The sequence below is a fragment of the Barbatula barbatula genome, assembly GCF_947034865.1.
Source record: "Barbatula barbatula genome assembly, chromosome: 15".
Classification (NCBI taxonomy): Eukaryota; Metazoa; Chordata; class Actinopteri; order Cypriniformes; family Nemacheilidae; genus Barbatula; species Barbatula barbatula.
This window is the reverse complement of record NC_136778.1, coordinates 2,743,134-2,765,123: the sequence shown is the minus strand read 5'-3', so window position 1 is coordinate 2,765,123 and position 21,990 is coordinate 2,743,134. Positions and strand designations below refer to the sequence as shown.

The window sequence follows — 21,990 nt, the reverse complement described above, 5'->3', positions numbered from 1 at the left end:
CTCTGGAGGGGATTGTATTTCATTATGGGCTTCTTGGCATCCGGAGCTGTTCTGTTTGAGAACGGAGTCCGGCTGCTGACCGTATGACTCACATCGCCATTGATGAAGAGCTCAATGTTGAGTTTCACTGCACGGCCCACAGGGAGAGACTTTCTCTCTCAAAAAGGCCTAAAGAGTGTTTCTCTTTGAGACACGTAGAGGTCATTCATGCGAAAATCTCATATCGACCTCGCACATTAATTTCAGGACCAATAGCAACATGCAAAAGATGTAGTCTGCCAAAATATACACTACCATTCGCATGTTTAGGACCACATAATTCCCACCTTGAAATTCAAAGGTTCCATTTGCATTCGGTGCAGTTTTGAGATATTGAGCTTCAAAGTTTTTGCCTTCCGTTTGACTTTGTGGATTTTTGAGTTTTCTAAAAAAAGCCTCAAAATGTATATAGGTTGTCACAGAATAAGAATATGTGAATAACTCAGTTTTGACAAAAAATTGAATAACAGTGACTCTATGGAATGACATAAATGAAATTGTGCGAAACAGTGTTCACTGTTTCAATTTAAAAACTCACGAAGAAGTTAAATCAAATTGACTTTACAAGTCACTTATACTTGTAAGTTCAACAAAATTCAAGTCAGTTTGTTATAATTTAAGGTCAAATGACTTGTGAAGCCAGGTTGGCATAACCTTAGTCTCAGCCTCAGTAACGCCCGTCCGGCTGAACGTCCACACTTTTTTGGAAACACTTCAGCACGTTCGAAGTCGTCATCTGATTGGTTAAATTTCTCAGGATTTCCGGTAGACGTGTCGCGTTCTTAAACGGACCGCCTGGAAACAATACGAATCCGTCTGCTCTAAGTAAGCTGTCGTGTTTACAACGGTTACTATAAGAATTCTTCCCCATCGACATAAAAGTATGCGAGGTTCACGGCATAAACGTATAATAATTTTGTTGCTGTTAGCTTTAGACACGTTTGTGAATTTACACCAGTCTGTTACTGCGGGGACATTTCCACGCCTCTAAACATTAACGCGGCAAAATGTGATTGGTTGCTTTCCCTGTCAGTCATAGGGCCTATTGGGCGGGCCTTGGCCAAAACAGCGATAAGTTCCGGCTACGCGAGACTAGTTTAACCTTAAAATGTAAGGCAGCTTTTGAACTAAAGTTTTTACGTTGAAATAGCTTCCAAATATAAAAATCAATCAAAACAGTTATATTTGTAGACAGCTTTGCCTAGAATTTGCAGTAATGTTTATTGTCATTTGTCAACCAAGTATCGGAGAAGTTTCTATCTATTATGAATTGTTATTGGCTGCTCATTCATTTCAAAGCAAATAAAATTGTATATTTATGTAATGAAAGACACTATTATTGCACAATTATATATTTAGCTTGCAAATCCGAAGACATTGAAGCATTCGCCTTCGGATCTAAAGGTTCAAGAAACATTTTACTTTTGAACGGCAAAGTCTATTTACCACATTTAACTGTGCTCCATTAAAACTCATGTTTGGTCTTTTCTGTTTATATGGCAAATACGTTTGAATCCTTCCTTATTATGTTATCTCTTGTCCTTTTCTATCCCCCCAAAAAATGTCTTTTTTCAAGAAATTGGAAGCAGTTATCATCAAGTCTGATCCCATTTGTGCATCCTAATATCCCAAAAGATTCCTCAGCTATTAGTCACGATACTGTAGCTGAAAGGCAAGTGCTGGCAGGGCAATTATTCCATCTCAGCTATTATGGTGCCATTACTATTTTTTTCTTTATGACAGAGGCACGTTAGTGTTGACTACACTATTTCAACGGAATGTGTCGGACGAAATACTCAAGCATCGTATTTCTCCACAGAGACAGTCAAAGCCTCTGAAGTCTGCACTAGTTGCTATCGGACGCTCTATGCAACATGCATGGCAAAATAACAGCGTGTGTGTTTTCTGCATCCATTTTTCATTCCGCGTTATTGATTTCTGTTTAGCTTTGCTTTTGTTGTGTTTATCTGTTTATCCTGGCCACAGAAACTTGGCTTATATTGTGATCGCTGGCCTCTTTTCTTCCGAATAACTCGATGCGGTTCAGCCCCTGCCCGCTCTGAACGGCACGTTGAGTCAGATGTTATTGAAATCCATTTGCTTTATTCACTTCTGGGGACACCAACCATATCAAAGCAATAACGCAGAACGTCCGAAGAAATCTAATGTGATTTCCACTATGGAGGTTCAATATCTTTCCATGCACAATAAGAAAACACACGGTGACGATGTAACTGGCGATATTAAAAAGTAAAAAAGCATGCTTTTGAGTTGTTCACGGTTCCCATCCGGCCTCTGGTGTAGTTTTTTTTCTTTGACCTCATCTTGTCAGTGTCAGGAGATCACAGCGCTCGTATATCTCGACAGCAGTCCATTTCCTTGCCATAACATAAACAGGTGATGTCTGTGGAATGTGCCGGTAATATGCCAGTTTGGTCCTATGAGGAAAACAATGTTTTTCTGCTACTGGCACAGGAAAAGGAAAAATTTCAGTGGAATGACAATTGCTTCGGTAGGCACATCAAAGCCATTCTGAGAACAGAAGGAAAGAAAGCTGTTTCACGTTAGATTCCAACTAGATGTTATTTGGGACAATGTAAAACACCTTTGTGAATTGTTTGGTATATTTGCAGTCTGATCTTATCTTCTGTATATCGCTTATTCTTGAATGATGGTGCAAAAATGTGTTTAATGTGTGTTGAAAATGTATTATAAGCATGGACTGTAATATTATAAATATTGACTTTCCACCGATTAAAATGTGTCCGATGAAAAAAAAGGATTGTTTAATCCGGAAATATGGATTTCAAATACTGACTATAAATACTGACTATAAATATTGACTATAAATACTGACTATAAATATTGACTATAAATACTGACTATAAATATTGAATATAAATACTGACTATAAATATTGATTATAAATATTGACTAACCATGCCATTTAGACTAATAAAAAATGAATATAGATTGTTTTTACTAATGTTTTGTATATTGTTTTTTAAATTAAAATGTCTTTGTCTGGATATAGACGTTTTATTATATAAAATGAATGTAAATGTAAAGTAAATGCAGTTGACATGAACATCCATGTAAATGTGGTTTATTAAATACTGTACATTAACATAAAATGCTTTTCTGCATTGCACTTCTTATCATAAATATAAATAGTTATAAATAAGTAACATTGAGTTATTTTAGGGTCACAATTCATGTGAAAAGTAAATATTCATGTGTTAAGAACATTCTTAGAGTTGTCTCAGATTTGTTTCAGTAAAGTAAAAATGTTCAGTTTATACCAATGTCAGGTAAACTTGTGAAACAATAGTCTCAAAAATCAGTGAAGCTATACATTTTTTATGACATTAGTGAAATTTGTGCATTTTTTGACTCTCACATCTGCTCAGACTTGCAACTACACTAAGGCCTTTTAAAAGATGCATACTTGGCGTTTCACAGCAGTGAAAATGTCACCCATTTTAATGTAAAATCTTATCCAGCTTAATCAAATGTCTTTCGCTCTTACAGATATCTTTCCATCGAACAAATTGGTCTCCTTTGAAAGATAAAATCGTCTCAAAAGGAATTACTCTCCGTCCACCATTTCTACAGCGATAACCCAAGCCTGTTTCAATAATTGATACTCGAGGGCCTTTAATATATATATATATATTGTAGAGTTGTCCAATAAAATTCATTGCTTTAATGCGACCCTGAAAATGATTTGGCATGTATTAGATGTAAGGTTAATTAAACACGCCCGAGGCTGTATGTTCACCGCACATACTGTGGCTGCGTTTAAACCAGCCTGCTTTGGTACGCATTTCTTCAAGGCATGAAAATTGCAGCTACTTACACCGCAGACATGCTCTTCTAATCATAATTACGCTAACATTACTGTAATTGTGCCTCTACGGCTCAGGACCTCGTGCCACGGGCCTGTTTTCATTGTACTGTTGTGCTCTCGGCTGGCTGGATGAAACCTCTTATATTAATGTCAGCTTCCACGACTCAGATGTGTTCAGGAATGTTCCAGAAAGTGACAATATCCCATCGCTCTGGAGAGTTTGGTGATGGTGGTTAAGTGCGGAATTTTGGCACTGTCTCGATATATCAGGACTAATGCACTGGTGACATCATAGATGTCATCGCAAAGGAGGTTTTATTATCATAAGGGTTTTACTTAAAAAACTACATTTTGTGCGTGAAAACACACCAGAATAAAATAGATTGCAAAGAAAGATCTCTTTAATGTCCACTATCTTAAACGATATCTCAGCACCCTGAAAAATAAACCAGCACAGAAATTCTAATGGTTTCCATTAAAACACCACGATGAACCATTAGCTTTTTCCATTAAAACCATTACAAAATTCCATTTTGTTGTGTGTTTTTGCATGGAATTATTCCAGTAGGATTTATTATACCACCAAAATAATCTGTCACATAGACACCATTATAGTTTCCATTAAAACCAATATAATCCCTTTACAAATTATCACAACTTCTGTAATGGTTTCTTGTTTTTTTCAGCAGCGAGATCCTATTGGAATAACGGCCAAAACACACTTCAAAAATGATTTTCTTTCATAGTTTTATCGAAAAAAAAGGCTTATAATGGTATTTTTATGGAATCCATTAGAATCCATTCTTGAGTTTGAGATGAAAAGATTTTTTGTTTGTAGAAAATAATTCAAAACATAACATATTGATCAAGTACATTAAAATATGTCTTCAGAAGGATCTACGCTAAGTTTATATTTATGATTTAGCTTGTTTGAGCTGTCGGGTTGGATTTCATGTCAGTCTGACATTTTCAACCCATACAATTTCCTTTGTTAATGTATTTTTGTGACCTTTAATGGATCTTAGGAACAGAATGAATAGATTTGTTGCAGAATCACAAAACGTGGAAGTATTTCTATTTTGGCACATGTGTGAGGGTGTATACTTGGTAGGAGGGTTACTTTGTACCTACAACCTTGGCGAGATCAATGTGAGAGAATATGCAGTTTAGATGGTATGTCTGCCACCTGCATTGGCTCAGTAATGCCACGGCTGCCAGACTTCAAACGCCAGAGTCAGAGAGATGTTTGTTTGTGTGTGTTATCCCGTGCCGTCAGTCTGGCATATTGAAATGGGTCAAAGCTCGATTGATTCACACGCACAATGGCTTTCACTTCACTTTTACACTGGATGCTAACAAATGATGGCATTTCATTACAGAAACGCATTATGCATGATTTGAAAGTGAACTTTTAGTAAACAAACGTTTGTATTTGTAATCTTTCATCAGAATGTAATCAATTGTTGTGCCTTTGCAGTGACTGTCACTTTCGGTTGATGTCTTTCAGGCCTGGACGTGAACTAACAACACAGTCTCATGGGAATTTGTGAGTATTTTACGATATATAATTCTAAAGTATTCTTAAGTCTGCTTAAGCAAAGTTATTTACAAAGTGTATTTACTGTATGTTAAAAAGCAATACTATACATGCAAGTGATGCAACTGTTACTTGGGACTTTTAGTACTTTAAGAGATTAAAGAAAAGATCTAAGGGTAGTCAAATGAGCTATTTTAAGACATCATGAAAAAAAAGTACACATTTGTTTTTGGTATTTTAAGTACTTAATTATTGAGTGACTACAGAGCACTGAAATTATAAAAGTGTACTATAATAAAGTGTACTTAGTGCACTTTTTTAACCTGAGCTAAATTGGCACACATTTTACTTTGTAAAAGTGTACGTTCAAGTATACTTCAAGTGTAACATGAGAAAACGGAGTGCACATCTAAGTTACGCTTTTTCGAGAAGTACACAGAAAAGTACATTGGACGTATATTTTCTCTTGTAAACTTCAGTGTTGCTTTTTTCTAATATTTATATGATTCACATTGTGTGAATTTATACATATTAGCCACCTCTTAAAATACCAATTCCTGTGAGATCTCGCTAGAAAAAAAAGGTTATCCGAAAACCACGCATCCATTGTTTTGTTGTAGCTGATGCAAATTGATTTTAATGTTGACTTAAAAAATTCCTCTTGAATCCAAGGGGCGATGGTTTGGGTCATCACTGCATGCCAGCCATCCCTCTCTGCTGTTTGTTTTTCACTTGTGTGTTTACTTCATGTGCAATCTGTAAACAGACATGTTTAGACTGTTCTGATGAGGATAGAAGCTTGTTGCCATAGCATCTGTGTATGCAGTTACTAAAACCCTACGCAAAGTGCTTTGAATTAACTGCATCAGTTAACATAGAGCTTCATCCTTTTATGTGTTGAAATGCGCGAGCCATCCGCCCTGGTCCAGCGTGTCAGGCTCCTTTGACCTTTTTAATCTATTTTCAAGTTTGAAGCATCTTTTGCTTCCTGGGTAGGTTCTCAAAGATCACACATCTACAAAGACTCCTTCTACCAAGCATCCTCCGTCTTTCGATGAGATTCTACATAATACATTACAGCTTCTCCTCCCGTCATTTATTTATATCCTTACTGCACACATTTTCGCTCTTTAAGGCTTTCGTACAGCTACAGAATACATGTGTCATTTTTCTCATTCATTCATTAATAACCATATTTATAATTAAATACGACAAATGTATTTTGGCTGCTCTGTTTAGTCCCCTCTGTTGCCTGGAGCTCTGAGCCGTTCTGATGTTTTTGTTTATTTGACTTTTCGTATTGTTTTTCAGCCTGCGTGTCTAGAATCTGAGTCACTCTGTCAAATTCGAGCGAAGCTGCTCTGTGTTTTTTTCCTGGCCATCAGAATGCTTTCTGCAACGGGAGCCAAAAGGGTTGAGTTTGAAAATTTTGCCTGGAACGTCAAGGCCAAAGGGTTGGGTAGATGCTATCCAGCCATGATATTTCACATCAAGCTTCTTTGTGCTGTAAAACCTTTATGAACTCTGAGAAAGCTTTCTTAAACATTCTGCAGAAAAAGTCTCAAGGGCCACGTTTTGTGGTCACGTGAATGATGGAGACAGCGTTCAACGTTAGATGCATGAAACCGCATCAGCAACAATTGTTTGGAGCACACACGGTAGGTTTTTTTTACACATTTGCTTTCCTGTAGCTCAGTGGTAAGAGCATTGCGTTAACAATGTATGTATGACTTTCTTGGAACACAAAGGAAGATATTTTGAGAAATGTCTCAGTGGTTGTGGGTCCACACCTTGTAAGTCAATGGGGTCCGTTGTGGGTCACCAACATCTTCTTTTGTGTTGTGCAGAAGAAAGAAAGTCATACAGGTTTGGACTGACACAAGGGTGAGAAAATGAGAAAGTTTATAATATAGCACCCTATATTATTATACATTTTGCAATACAAATGTGATTGAATCCAGTCTCAATGCCAGGGTGGGTCCACATCAACCAATTAATTTCACTTAAATGCAAAATGAACAAAAATAAAACTTTACGGACAGAGAATCAACTTTCGGCCTGTTCTATCCTCAGAACATGAACATATTAACACAAATGGCACTTATCACATTTGAAAGGACATAATGGGACCAGATGACTACAAAGTGGCCATGAAAATGTAACATTGCCACAGTCGAGCCAAAGCTGGCCAGCTCAACTTCAGTCAATTATGTTATGGCTCACAAACACTTATGGTTTTGGATAGTGTTGGGGATATCACACCCAAAAACCCCTAACACGAGTGTTGCGCTTCACCCAAAGGTTTAAAAATAAAGAGACAGAAATATTTCCCGGCAGCTAAATTGTTTCATTTTCTCATGGTTAGAGAGGTTGACGGGTTGCTGTAGGGGGTTAATTTAGATTTTAGCCACCTAGTCTGACCTTTCGGAGATTGTCTCACAGGGTATACGCACTTCCCAATCAAAACTTATATTTTTCCGAGCTGATAAACTCCTTTCAGAAGAGAGTTACAGAAATGCACTTAGATGAAGACAATCTCATTTTTACTTCCACCGCTCAGCGCTGAGCTAAGCATATCCCCTTTGTGGCACACAGAATGTTTTGACCTAAGTGAGCGAGTACTCTCTGTGAGTTATATTTGAGTCAAACGGAGAGGATGAAACGGAGTCGATTTAAACCCAATCTTTAGAAAGAAAGCAGAATGCAGTCCGGGAAATCCTGACCCACTGTATACCAGTCTGAGAGTTTAAGAGCAATACGAGGTAATATTTCGGCCTTGGTAGCAGCTGGAGTCCATGATTCGGGATGAAAGGGGTTGTTTATGTGACAAATACAATCTCGTGCAGCGTGGGCACGCGGAGGCCATGAACCGTTGGAGAAAAGCTATCTGCTTCACAGCGTTATGTCAGGGGGTGGAAGCGGTTTATACTGAACAGTTCTGTCTGTGTCTCTCCTCCAGCTGTGTGCATTTCGTATGTGACGCCCCGCATTCCACAACGAGGGATTGCTCAATCTCGTATTCACTCACCTTCCGCCCCTGCCCTGCTGGAATGGCTTCGGGAAAGCAGATCATAAGATCAGGAATGCAAGTGGGAAGTTATTTTCTTAGACTGGAGAAAGAGAAGAATCGTGACTGAGCTGCTCACGGTGAAACGAACAAAAAAACATGCGCATATATTCCATAAAAGGACATGGCTGAGATTATGTCAATGTAGTCATTTTGTGTGCAATTTTAATGTTAGTGTTGTGAATTGTACGATTGTGTGTCTTTATGTAAAAACAATCTGTTTTGAATGGTGATTTTCCACACAATGCAGCAAATTCTTGAATACACTTACAACGCTTTTGTTTTTGTCTTGTGTGGTATAAATATGTCTCATCACCCACCATTCACTCTCACACACAAACAACACTTTGTGAATGCACTAGCGGCTGACACAACAATGACATTCATCCCAAGTACACCGATTGAAAAATCCTTGTTGATTTTTCTCCAGTACAAGCAGTTTTATTGAAATTCAACATCAACGCACTGGGTAACGAGAAGGTTATACACGGTCAACAACATACAGAACAGATTGTTGCTGTTCAACCTACAGTATATATCCCCTTAACAACGTCCCACAAAGGATGGATACTTGTGTTGTAGTGAATACAGAAAGACTTAAATCTAAATCATACTGCACAGAGACAAGATTCATTGTTTAGAATTAAAAATGTGCAATTTATATTTGCTTGGGTGAACGTTGTCATATTTCATAATATGATAATGCTATACTGTATACTGTAAAAACAAATACGACTGCGATCATTCTTTACAATTTAAATGATATGTATTTGCAATATTTATTGCATATTATTGCTCAATGTCTGCATAGCTTACGAAATATTATTATATAAATATATATACAAATGATATAACACATTCTAATTTGTTTTTAGTGCTTTGACTGCAGCAATTCCCAGATCTGGCTTTCGTTCAGAAAAATACATCCTGTATTTTTAAAGCAGAGAACAGCTACTTACATCTGGATATTTACCACAGCCAATGGTCCCATGTTTCTGTCTATGTAGTATGAGTTAAGCGTTTAGACACACCTCCTTTATTATAACTATGTTCCACATTTTAGAACATTAGAAAAGTCATTCGCTTGAATTATGCAGTCAGCAATACACGTTAAACCAATCTGAAGTATGTCATGCTCTACATGTTCTTCATAGTTGCCGCACTTCGAGATGCATGCTGGGATGTCTTCGCATGTATGGTACACATTATAAAGCTTTAAACCGTAGGCACATAAATTATATATAGACAACCATTCAAAAGGTATTTACGCATTTTTTATTCATATTTTTCCACGTTTTAGAATAACAGCAACGTGCATAATAACAGCATATAATATACAATAAACCAAAACTATCTTATATATTCAAAGTAGTCATCGCTTTGATGCAAGTTTCATGTTCAACTTTGTGCAGCTGGACACTTATTGGTTGTTTTTCATTTTTATTTGGTCCAAGCTTGACTTCAAGAACAAACATTTTTTGTTGTCATAATTTCAAACATCAAAACGTTTAGAGAGAGAGAGAGAGAGAGAGAGAGAGAGAGAGAGAGAGAGAGAGAGAGAGAGAGAGAGAGATTCCTTCAAAACGTAAAACTACTGTAATTTCACTGGAGTTCAGTGTCTCCCCTATATATTCACGCCTATAGGATTAATTATAATGGCAATGCATGGTGTCAGTTTTGCTTTAGTTCAGCCCCCAGAAACCAAGTGACATTTAATCATACAAGCCGTACATAACACCTACGTCATCCCCCCCCCCTCCCCAAATGAATAATGTGCACATCATGTAAAGCGCTCCAATTAAATCCCAAGGACAACAATTATCTCACGTGACCGCAAAGATAGACAGCAAGACCGTCGATGCGTCAGCGTCGAGGGAGTGACCAATGAGAGAGCGCTTTGGCTGTGACGCCGGGGGGCGGTGCCGGTCCTGCGCGTGGAGCGCTTCAGTCGGTCCCGCGAGCGCAGTCGGCCAGTCAGTCATCGCGTGCACAGGAACACGGCGCGCGCCTGTGCGAGAGTGTGCAGCTGACCCCGCGCGCTAAATGGAGTAGAATCCCAGCCACGTATGTAACATGATGATGATGATGATGATGGCGGCGGTGTCTTCTTGCTGAACCGAGGGACAGCCCGGGGAACGTCGGCCGTGCCTTCTGCTTTTACGCACAATCAAACCCATCGCCAAAAACATTTGGAGTTTGGAAGGAAGCACGTCGCATTCCCGGGCGTAACAAAGGGGGGCTCGTGATCCGGATGACACGTTTTTCCTTGCACTAGATTCGTGGAAATAACTCGGCGCGGAGGCCCGCGTGAATGAACACGGAGCGCCCTCTCAGGTTATCGGACACCACCGGTTAGCGGCGTTTTCCGCCGGCTGGCACCTTTCGGCGTTTCACTGAATGCGGTTCCGCGCAATAAATCCCATTTACCTGCCGTGCGGCTCTGACGTCACATGCCGCTACGTTGTATCTCCGATCGGAATGCGGCCCTTGTAACGTTGTTGCGGATCGCGAGAAACGTCTAATAATAAACTCGCGACATTCTTTGGGCGCACGGTGACGATAGAGGTCAAGATTCGTGCGTGCGCGCCGTTGCATGCAGATAGCGTTTCGTTAAATGCACATGCACGTTTGTTTCAGTGCATCCTTGCAAGATCGTCAGCAGCGGGAGCGTTAACGGGGATTTTCGTGTCTTTTTGTTGTATAATGCACATAGGACGGTGTTAAATAGAGGGCGTCTGACAATCGATTCAAACGCCCGTCGAAAGCCGTCCGTCAGATCCGTCGACCCCCTTCTGATCCGGACGACCCTCATCTTATACTCATGAACATACAGAGATCCAGTCCCATTAACATTTCGCGTTATGGGAGATCGAGGCACAAAGCGCACGACTTCGAGGAGCTCTCTTGCCTAAGGACTACAGAATTGAGCCAAAGTTTCAGTCCTAATTTAGGATCTCCCAGCCCCCCCGAGACCCCCGACTCTTCGCACTGCATTTCTTGCATCGGAAATTACCTTTTGTTGGAGCCTATTGAGGGAGACCACGTTTTTAGAGCCACCCACCTGCACAGTGGGGAAGAGCTCGTGTGCAAGGTGAGATTGATCTTCTAATGTGCTTTTCTATTGTATTTGAGCTGCGATGCACTGAACTGAAAAGGGTTTTATGCATTATGGATGTTATCTTTTACGCATGACGTTCTGAGGTCAGGATAAGGTTGCAGTTTACAGCATCTGATTCTTCACATGCATTTTATGATGCAGCTGACAACACGGCTCATATTTCCATTTATGCATTTGGCAGACACTTTCATCCTTACGGTTTATGTGGGTTTCCTGGAAGTGAACCGATGACCTTTGCATTGCTTACACTAGACTACATTAATTCATCTACAACCAAAAAAGCTCAAGGCCTCATATCTCATTCAAATGTTCATTTGAATTAACATTTGATAATGTAATAAGAATATGATATGTGAGGCATGTGGAAAAACACCATCAGGTGGGGAATACCTTTTGATTGCGCGCGCGCGCGCGCGTGTGTGTGTGCATGCATGAACGCTCGGCTGCATGCGAGGGAAGGTCCTAATGACTTTGAACCACAAGACACGAGGGTTGACGTGGGCAAAAAGCCATTAGTGCAACCGTCTTATCGCCCGATGAGAGAATAGCTTGCGATGTCCACTGCTGCTGTTATATTTAGCCCTCCCTCCCATTTGTGTCTGTTACTAAGCAACATCAAAATTCAGCGTTATGTTTTGGGGACCCGGCATTGCAGCAGAGGTCTAATGCTTTTTGACTCTGCTGCGCGGATTTCCATTCTTTTGTTTTCGGGATTGTGAATTGAATTAAAGACACAGAAAGCATATAAGCCGTATTCATAACACCAGTATCAAAAAGGGCTCTTGTCTGAAGGGCTTATACTTCCACCTGAAATCCATCGCTTCGTTTCACGAATTTGAAATGTTCCTTCCTGTTTTTCCAGGTTTTTGATATCAGTCGATATCAGGAGTCCCTGGCGGCATACTTCTTGCTGGGCACCCATGAGAACATTAACCAGATAGTGGAGATTCTTCTGGGCGAGACGCGGGCGTACGTGTTCTTTGAGCCGAGCCATGGGGACATGCACTCGTTCGTACGCACCTGCAAGAAGCTACGCGAGGATGAGGCTGCCAGACTTTTCCATCAGATAGCATCGGCTGTGGCACAATGCCATGACAACGGCCTGGTCCTGAGAGACCTCAAGCTGAGGAAGTTCGTCTTTAAGAATGAGGAGAGGTAAGAGCATCTTTAAACGGAACGACACAGCGAATGTGATCCCATTACTTGCTAACATTGTCAAACACGATTGCTTATTCGTTGTTTCGCGTTGATCCTGACCACATGCTTGGCAGTAATAGAGTCTGAAAATAATCCCAGCGTGCATTATGAATCTGGGTGGCCTTCCCATTTAAGCTAAATGGCAGTTGCCCCCTCGGCCAAATGAGTCAGCTCAGCTAGATTCCCTCTAGCTCACTCCTTGGAAATGGAGATCGCCTGGTTCTTTAAATGTGAGCTTGGTGACCTTACCCTTCCCATGCTCTGCGGTCTGGTGCGTCAGCCGTCCACCTTTCAGTGAGTGATTGCAAGCAGACACGTCCAAGAGTGGCGAGTGTTACCCTGGCTAGAAATCAAACACCAAGGGCACACCGAGTTTGGAAAGGCAAGCCAGGCAGAACCGGGTTCCTGACCCGGTGATGTCACGGGGACTCCCGCGACGTCACGCACCGTAGACCGCAGGGCGTTTGTTTGGAATCGGTCCCTACAATGTAATGATGCTGCATCCACCTAAGTTTGGTTCTTGACCCGGCGTTGCTCTCTGGCGTACCGCATGTCATTGAAGAAATATTTTAGGCATGTCTTTCAGCTGAGGTCACAGGTTCAGGTCAGAGATGGGTTTCTGACCCTCGGGTAATTTAGACGACATGCGGTAGGATACTGAGCCAAGTGAAAAATAATATGACTTATTTTGAGATGAGAGGATTGGATGGTTAGTCGAGACTGGGTGGGCGTACAGTTATGATTCAATTTGAATCTGAGTCATACATCAATTTGTGGATCCGAAAGATGTTTTCAATGCATATGTGGAAGGAGTCTTTGTTTGGTTCTAATTATGCATGAATAATTGATCTGAGCAAGACATTATCGTGTGTTTTATGCTTTGCAGAAAAAAACCCAAATGATTGAGAAATGTTGGTGGTTTAAGGAATTCCATCTGTAGCGCTTCATATTCCTGCTTTTTATTATTCAGCGGATGAATTACAGATTTCCGTTTGGATTGTTTTGAAACAAGCGGGAATGTCTGCAGGCCATCTTCATATTGCTTTTTTATTCATGGATTTTGCCATGCAATATGTAGTGGATTTTTATGCTTTGCCGTCATAAAACTATCACCCTTTAACTAAATAGTTTTTGGCAGGCTGGTTCCTTAGTCATTTCACGTCGAAGGTCATAGAAGATTCTAGTTTACGTTTAATTTATCTAGAAAGCCAATCCCCATTTCTTGTGTTCTGCAACTTTCTGTGTGCGTAAAACTTTGGGGTTTTTGACCAGCTATTTAGTCAGTCGCCCGTGAAACATTGTTCCTTGGACTTCTTTCACACTTTATTTATTCAGTTGTTAATCAAATCTCTTTTCTCCACCCTTCCAGAAACCATATAAAGCTGGAAAGTTTGGAGGACGCTTACCTTCTCGAAGGTGCCGATGATTCTCTCTCAGACAAGCATGGCTGTCCAGCCTACGTCAGCCCTGAAATCCTCAACACAAACGGCAGCTACTCCGGTAAGGCGGCGGATGTGTGGAGCTTAGGCGTCATGCTCTATACCATCCTGGTGGGCCGCTATCCTTTCCACGACGTGGAGCCCAGCTCGCTCTTCAGCAAGATCCGCCGTGGCCAGTTTAGCATCCCCGAGACGCTGACACCCAAAGCCCGATGCCTCATCCGTAGCATCCTGCGGCGGGAGCCGGCGGAACGCCTCACCTCTCGGGAGATCCTGGACCATCCCTGGTTCTCCGCCTCCAACGGCATGTCGCCCTCCGTGGGCCACGGTAGGGGGGAACGCGAGTTGGACCAAACTGTACCAGAGGCCAACATGGAAGAAGAACTGGAACAGTTCTTTAGCTGAGCACAAACTCATCATACATTATGCCACGTCCTTTTAGATTATGAAAAATACACTCATTGCAATGGTGTCTATCGTTATCGTCCATTCCGTGGAGAGACATGGTGGATTCTGGCTCAGGTGGTGCGAAATGCTCCTCGGCTAGGGCCTCTGGACAATGCTAAATGCTAATGGCGTCGAGTGATGTAGCAGGACTTTGTTTTTTTTCTTGATTTCTGTTATTTTCTATGTTAATTTTACAGTATGTGGTGCTCATGAGGCGCGCGAGTCACATTAAGCTACAAACATGCATTACGGCACAGGAGAACGCGGCCAAGGAACAACGAAAATAGCAGGCGAAACCTCCGCTAAGCTCTAATTTGTAGTAAATGATTGTCTCTGATTTTCTTTTTTCCTCAAATGCAATTTGCTGGCTGTCTGTTATTTACATTAAGTATGTTATTATTAAACCCGTTTGCTTTTCGATAACCCTTCAGGTCAACAATGTAAAGATGCTAGCTAAAGAATGAATTAGCCTCTCATCCCAAACTTGTTTTTTGTTTCGAACGCATTTAAAAGAACTATTTGTGTTGCGTCAAGCTGTTCTTTTTAACGTATTATTGCTGCTTTTCTGCTCTTAACCGAACTGAAACGGTCTCAGCGAGCTTTCTAAAAAAATGTTTAGCACTTGACTCGCCCAGACGTGGAGTACGATCGATTCCACCTCTCTGGACTTGTGTCATTTATTTAACTTTAGTTTTCCTTTTGCTGGAGCGAAATATATAGTTTTATTTATAATGGAACTACTACTCTATTTAAAAAGAATTTGTGCAGGGTATTCGTTTTTCTTTTTTAACCCGATTAAATTTTTCACAAGTAGGCAATACATTTGACACAGGACAGGTTTGTCTTTTCTATCAAAGCTTGTCCTAAGTTTGAAGGTCAGTGCTGTTAGTTGCGCACCCCAAAACTCGCGCTGACTGTGTCCCTATTTTGCATTTGAGTCCATATGGATATTAGCAAATATTTCTGCGACTACACTGTCTCCAGTACCTCATGTTAATTCTACTGCCTGCATAGGTCTGTGAAATGATGTTCTGAATGGGTACATATAGACACGTTTCGTCGTATATCAATGTTACTTGAAATCGTAATTTATATCTAGTCATGGCATGTGCCCTTTGAATGCTTTAGCCTGCCTAGCAAGGGAAGTTTGCTTGTTATCATTTAGTTTTTCTTTAACGAAGGATTTTTAAGAGTCCAAATTCAGCATTTTTTTGTCATTGTACTTTTCCCCCGTTTCGTAGAGTGAACTGCCTACCTAGGTTGGTGCTGATTTGGTGCTAATGTTGAAAGACTTTATTTTTCTTTTGTTTTAGGGGAGGGGGGAGTGCATGGTGGGAAATCTGCCTCAGATGCTCTGATTGTAATGTAACGGATTTTGGTGTTTTGTCCAGATTTATTCCGAAAATAAATTGTGAACTGCACACTGAATATTGTTTTCTTTATATTTATTTAAATCTCTAAAGCAAAGACGGGTAAGAAAACTAAGAAACATGGTCATTTTCTATAATGTTGTGGCATTATTTGTAAAAGTAGTTGACTCTTGGCTTTTGGATGTCTGTACTTAAAGCTACAGTTCACCCAAAAATACAAATTATGTCGTAATTTTTTTACTCTCGTGTGGTTCAAAACCGGTGTATGACTCTTTCTTCAGTGCAACACAAAAGGGGTTATCTTGAAAAATGGTTTGTGTCCAAATAATGGAAGTCAATGTTGTTTGATTACCCACGTTTTTTGTGTTCTGCAGATTAAAGATGTTAGTAAACCACTTTCATAACCTTAAGCCAAACCATACAGATATAAGTTTTGTATAATGGCAGATGTTGCTTATATTGCACAATATTTACTCACAATTCATTCACCAAAACCTTCGCTCACTGACCAGGCTCACTGGTCACCCAATGGAGCTCAACATTTATGATGTCTTTTGCACATTACGTCCTTGATCATTATCACGCCGTCTCTGACTTTATAATATAATGCCGTTTTATCCCCCCCAGATCGCTTGATTTCATTGCTCCGACTCCCACTAAATATGATTTAAGCCCGCGGGGAAATAATCCATCAAATACAGATTAATGTCTTGTGCGTGGGGCCTGTTTTATACGGTCTGTACTTAAAGGCTAAATCCGACCCTGCAGCCGCCTGCAGTGTTGTGACCCTGCGGTCTCGTTCATATGCATGCAGCGTTTGGAGCCCGTAACCTTTCTTTAGTGTATGCAGCGTTGTGACCCTGCGGTCTCAGTCGTGTGCATGCAGCGTTCTGACCCTGAAGCCTCTCTCATGCACATGCGACGTTCTTCCCCGCAGCCTCGATTAATGCGTTAATGCAACCCACACATATTTTTTTCACTTGCGTTTCAGGCATTAAGATAAATAAAACACTGCTTAAACATGCAAACAGAGCTGTGGGGTGTCATCTTTGCTTAAAAGAGTTTTACATTACAGGAACGTCTCATTCATTAAAGTGTCATCTCGCAGCCAAACCTGCGATTTAAAAAAAAGCTGTTGATGTTTCACTCCAGTCCCCCATAAATACAGATGCAAATTTGTTCTTGTTCAAACACACCTCCACATTTCCAGAACAGGGCGTTTTTCTGTAGGCTCCATAGTGCACTGAAAATAGATGAGTGCATTTGCTGCGCCAGATGTGTCTGTACCACAACACTTGGCCCAGGGTTCCTCCTGCAGTTCACCAAACAGAAGTTCTCGTGTGTTTCGAGTGTGCCTCTGCCATTTATAAATACATACCTTTTTCCTTTCCCATCTTGGAGTGCCGGTAATGCATTTGTCCATTCAGGAGCAAGCTCGACACGCGCATCAAAGCTTTTCTGGAAGATTATAGCAAAGAATTATAAGCCGTTGGATTTCATTTGTGTAGTCTGTAGCATTTAAGAGATTTTCAAATCTCGTTCCCTAGGGCTCATTGCGTTCCCGTTTAATCTACACGTCCTCTAATTAGCATTGGCATCTGATAAGAGCAGGTAAAGCCATGTGCGCATATGCATCCAAAAACTACAGTGTGTTCATAAATAATATTTCTGCAGATAATCTTCTCTATTAACTGCTGAGACCAAATTGAATAGCACACTGTGTGAGACATCATTAGGATGGCAGTTTGGGCCTATTGTGCTCCTTTTAATTCGACCATGCGCACAGTGTGGAGGTAATAGCTTTCTGCGAGGGAATTACAAAACGACCCCTCGTTCGTTGTGCGCCCCCTGGTGGGCAAATTGCGTTTTCCAAACGGAATCCGAAACGCATTTGCACGGCGCATTAGTTTTCTCCACAGGTGACATTGTTTGCAATGTTTTATGTTAGTTAGGCAAATATGATTCTGACAGCAGTGTAAACGATTCACATTTCCACCCAATGCGCTAATCCTCTTTTTGTTTACAGTCTATGGAACAGTATGTAGCCTACTTGGTGCTTGTGTTAAAGGGACACAAAAAATAAATTCTGTCACCATTAATGCACCTCCAGGTTTTTCAGAACCTTGTTTATGACTAAATATACATTTAGAGAAATGTCTCCGTGATGTTTTGTCAGTACAGTGGAAGTACAATGGGGACCAGTATTGTTTGGTTACAACATTCTTCAAAATATCTTCTTTTGTGTTCTGCAGAAGAAAGAAAGTCCTGCAGTTTTAAAAAAACCTGAGGGTTATGAGAGTAAATGATGCATGGATTTTCATTTTGGTTGAACTATCGCTTTAAGGTTGTCCGGTTAATCCTCTGCAGAGCGTAACATCTGGATAAACAGACACGTGGCGATTTGTTTGTGGGTCATTCTAAGGGAAACACTTTCATTTGCGTGTGTACATTTCCGGATTTACGTACTGTAGCCTATATATGCGTTTTTCATTTTATTTAAATAGATTAGACTTCCAAGAAATCATATTTTCTCACTTCAATGCCAAAGTGCACACATGGCACACAAATGACATCATGAATTATCCTTCAGAAGTCCTTTAAGTTGCCATTTTCATAAGACGCAGAAGTACTTTGTACTATACGATGCTTGAAACGTACATTGATCTTTTTGCTAGTCTCTGATTACTTTCTTTATTGTACAGTGTATTGGCAATGGCACTTTTAAAGGTGCTATGGATTTATTTCTACTAATGGATACATTTGGTACTAATGTGCCAATAAGATGCATAAGCACGCAGACACATACACACTCAATGCATCAATACAAACCTAACCAGAAGAGATTCTAATGGACTGACTGGTGCTTCAGACATCAGCAGGGCATCTTCCCAAGACACACTGTAAAACCGTCACCAATAAACCAGTGAAACCTCAGAGATCCTGCAGGACTCACACTGGACCGTAAACAAACCCCTACATTCAGCAGTGACGCATGAACGAAACTAGGTTTCTGCGTTTGGCTCTATAGATTTAAAACAGTTTTTGATGACGTGCCTTTTAAGTTTCTGCTACGAATACCAAGATATGCAGGTGCTGCTTCTGATGAAAAGCAAAATAAGCATTTCTGTTTGTCTTGCACTGTTTTGGATTGCACTGGATCTAAGCATCTCATTAGAATGCAGTGGAAATACTTTCCATCAAATGGCAGATAAAACACTGATCAAGCATTTATCGTTGTTTGTGTTTCTGAGTGTTTTGCATTCAAACAACACTAGATCCTGGTGATATACGAGTGCTAAACAAACAACTTGTCTTTAAAAAAGTATATAACCCCCCCATGTATAAAATGACCAGACCGATTCCAACTCATTGAAAGCGGCAGGCCTACATTGGCTGTTTTATTCAAAATTACAATCATCTAAAGGATTTATTTCCCAAAAGACAAAATGAATACTGCCATGCTGTGAAAGCTGTGAAAACCCTTGATCGACACGTTGAGATATTTGCAAAAAATTGAGCAATGAAGAAGCCCATTGGGTCCAGCATGCTGTAAACCGACAGCTATGAGATGATGTTAATTCTTTCTCTGCCGTTGGAGATCGTTCTTGTTTATTTATCTTTCCCGTCATAAATCCAAGACAGAAGCTCCAGGAAACAGGCCAGAGCTAATGTTTCATGTTGTGCTTGTTTTAATATCCCAACAAGTCTTGCACGGGTTTGCTGTAGCGCACATCTGGTTTATGGCCTTTTCATTATCCAGGATGTCAATAAAACAGGAGATTCGCATTTGAAAGGGCGCAAAGGGGAACAAAATCATTTCGACAATGCAGACGCAACCTCCACCCATCCCGGAGAGGTGGAGTTGGGTTTATGGCTTTTGGCACTGAAGTCAGCATCATATGCCAACGTCAGTAATTCCAAGATATGGAAACCAGGCATACAGTATGGGTTTTCCAGCCCATCCGAAGCATGTTTATGTTAACCCAGTGCAACACAAACATCATTTACAGACTGTTGCTATGACTCCCGTGAGGTTCTGGCCACTCAATACCTCTTTTACCACATTGACAGGGTCAGTTTACTCATTTAGAAAAAACCCATATGACACTTAAGCCGAGCTGAGCCACTGGATGCAATAAAACATGCGAGTCAGCTACTTAACTAAAGTCACAAATGTCATGGTTTAATCTGTTAGAAATGAACATTACTGTCAATAAAATGAAGTGGACATCACGGATACGGAGAATATGAAAACGTAATTAATGCAAAATACAATTAAGTAAAGCAATTGACTGTTTTAGACATGTGCAGATGGTCAAGAATGCGGCGGCCAGATTGTTAACTGGGGCAAAAAAACGTGATCACATCACTCCAATTTTAGCGTCGCTTCCTGTCTCTTTTAGAATTCTATTCAAAATGTTGTTGTTGCACAATGGACAAGCCCCATAATACATCTTTGATCTGATCTCATTTCATTCTGCTCTTAAGTCCCTCAGATCTGCTAATAACGCTCTTTTGTATGTCCCATAGGTGACAGAGTCTTTGCAGTAGCTGCTCCACGGTTATGGATTCATAACGCATTTTTAATCTACGGCCTTTCCTGAATTTTAATCTAAGGATTAGTATTGTTTTCTTGCTCTTAATTTGTATTTATTTGACATTGTACTGCATTTTTTTATTGGTTTGTACAGCACTTTGGTCAGTGTAGGCTGAATTTAAATGTGCTTTATAAATAAAATGTACTTACTTATGTACTTATTTTAACATCGTTTGATCAACAATTTTATTTATATTTGTTAGGTTTGTGTGAGGTGAATGGGATTTTTTTATGTTATTAAACTCGTCAATACTATTTAAGAAATGACCAGTAGATGGTGCACTGACATGCCTATTAAGTGCTGTGCACCTTGAATAACTGCAAACACATTGCAAACCAAAATCTGTTTATGTTCTAAATGTTTAATCAAACAAAACAAAACAATATTAAAAATAATAATCAGAAGAAGAATTTATAATTGTTATGTCATTATTATTGTTGTCATCATGAAATATAATAATAATAATAATAATTAGTATTATTATTAAATAACAGTAATACAGGTTTTATTATTATTATTATCATCACTATTGTGATTATAAACAACAACGATGATTATATAATAATAGAAATAATAATATAACATGTCTCTAACAAAATAATGGACATATATATATATGATTCATCCAGCATCGCAGTTGCAAATAATGGAAAAACAAGCACTTAGAATACCTATCTATAATTTATCATTCCCATCCATCTCTTCATTTTGTTGTCGAAAAGCAATAAAAAGTTTTCCCGAAAATGTCTTCTATTAACACATCATAAACTGTTTTATAATATTAATAAAATGAAGCCTGTTACATTAAACGCAAACAGCTGGTGGGCCTTGAAGAACAAGCGTTCTTCTGCGTTTAATGTTTACTCCCACAGGAAAATAAAATACATAGGCGAGCTGTTAAACATCTCCATTGTTTCTTCTAGACACCAATTACATTAAACGGAGAGAAAATTGCTTAAATCAATATAAAGCAAACAAGAAAGCGTGATGTGTTTCTCCATTCGTCCTCAAACAGACCCTTTAAGCAGCTGTACTGGTGGCTTTGCTTGAGAAGTAGTCAGTTAACCGGTCAACCAGCCCTAAAAGCACATGATGACAGTTAATTGGAGTGTACGCATGAGTGTGTGTGTGTGTGTGTAAGTGTGTGTTCACGCCCATTTTTGGTCAATATGCAATTATTCTCCCCTGCACTTCCTGAGGATTGGAAACGCAGAAAATAGCTCAAGGATGCGTTGTGTCCTCATTGCTGCTAACATTAGTCATCCTTACGTATTGATCACACGTTAGATGCAAGATGCAGGAGCGAGGTTGCGTGAAGTCATGGAGTG

The 21,990-nt window shown here is 40.0% G+C and overlaps 1 protein-coding gene across 1 annotated transcript; it reads left to right on the top strand.

Moving 5' to 3' along the window:
* The first annotated feature begins 10,369 nt into the window (after positions 1 to 10,369).
* Positions 10,370 to 16,120, top strand: trib2 (tribbles pseudokinase 2). The gene is made up of 3 exons (XM_079474098.1): positions 10,370 to 11,584; positions 12,474 to 12,766; positions 14,178 to 16,120. Exons 1-3 carry the CDS (start codon positions 11,315 to 11,317, stop codon positions 14,650 to 14,652), a joined length of 1,038 nt encoding a protein of 345 aa, XP_079330224.1. The 5' UTR covers positions 10,370 to 11,314; the 3' UTR covers positions 14,653 to 16,120.
* The last annotated feature ends 5,870 nt before the right edge of the window (positions 16,121 to 21,990 follow it).

What these genes read in the sequence shown, in the direction of transcription:
- trib2 (XM_079474098.1), top strand. Translation starts at nt 11,315, where the DNA reads ATGAACATACAGAGATCCAGTCCCATTAACATTTCGCGTTATGGGAGA. An exon ending in GGGAAGAGCTCGTGTGCAAG is followed by an intron (nt 11,585 to 12,473) that starts GTGAGATTGATC and finishes CTGTTTTTCCAG; the next exon opens with GTTTTTGATATCAGTCGATA. An exon ending in GTCTTTAAGAATGAGGAGAG is followed by an intron (nt 12,767 to 14,177) that starts GTAAGAGCATCT and finishes CCACCCTTCCAG; the next exon opens with AAACCATATAAAGCTGGAAA.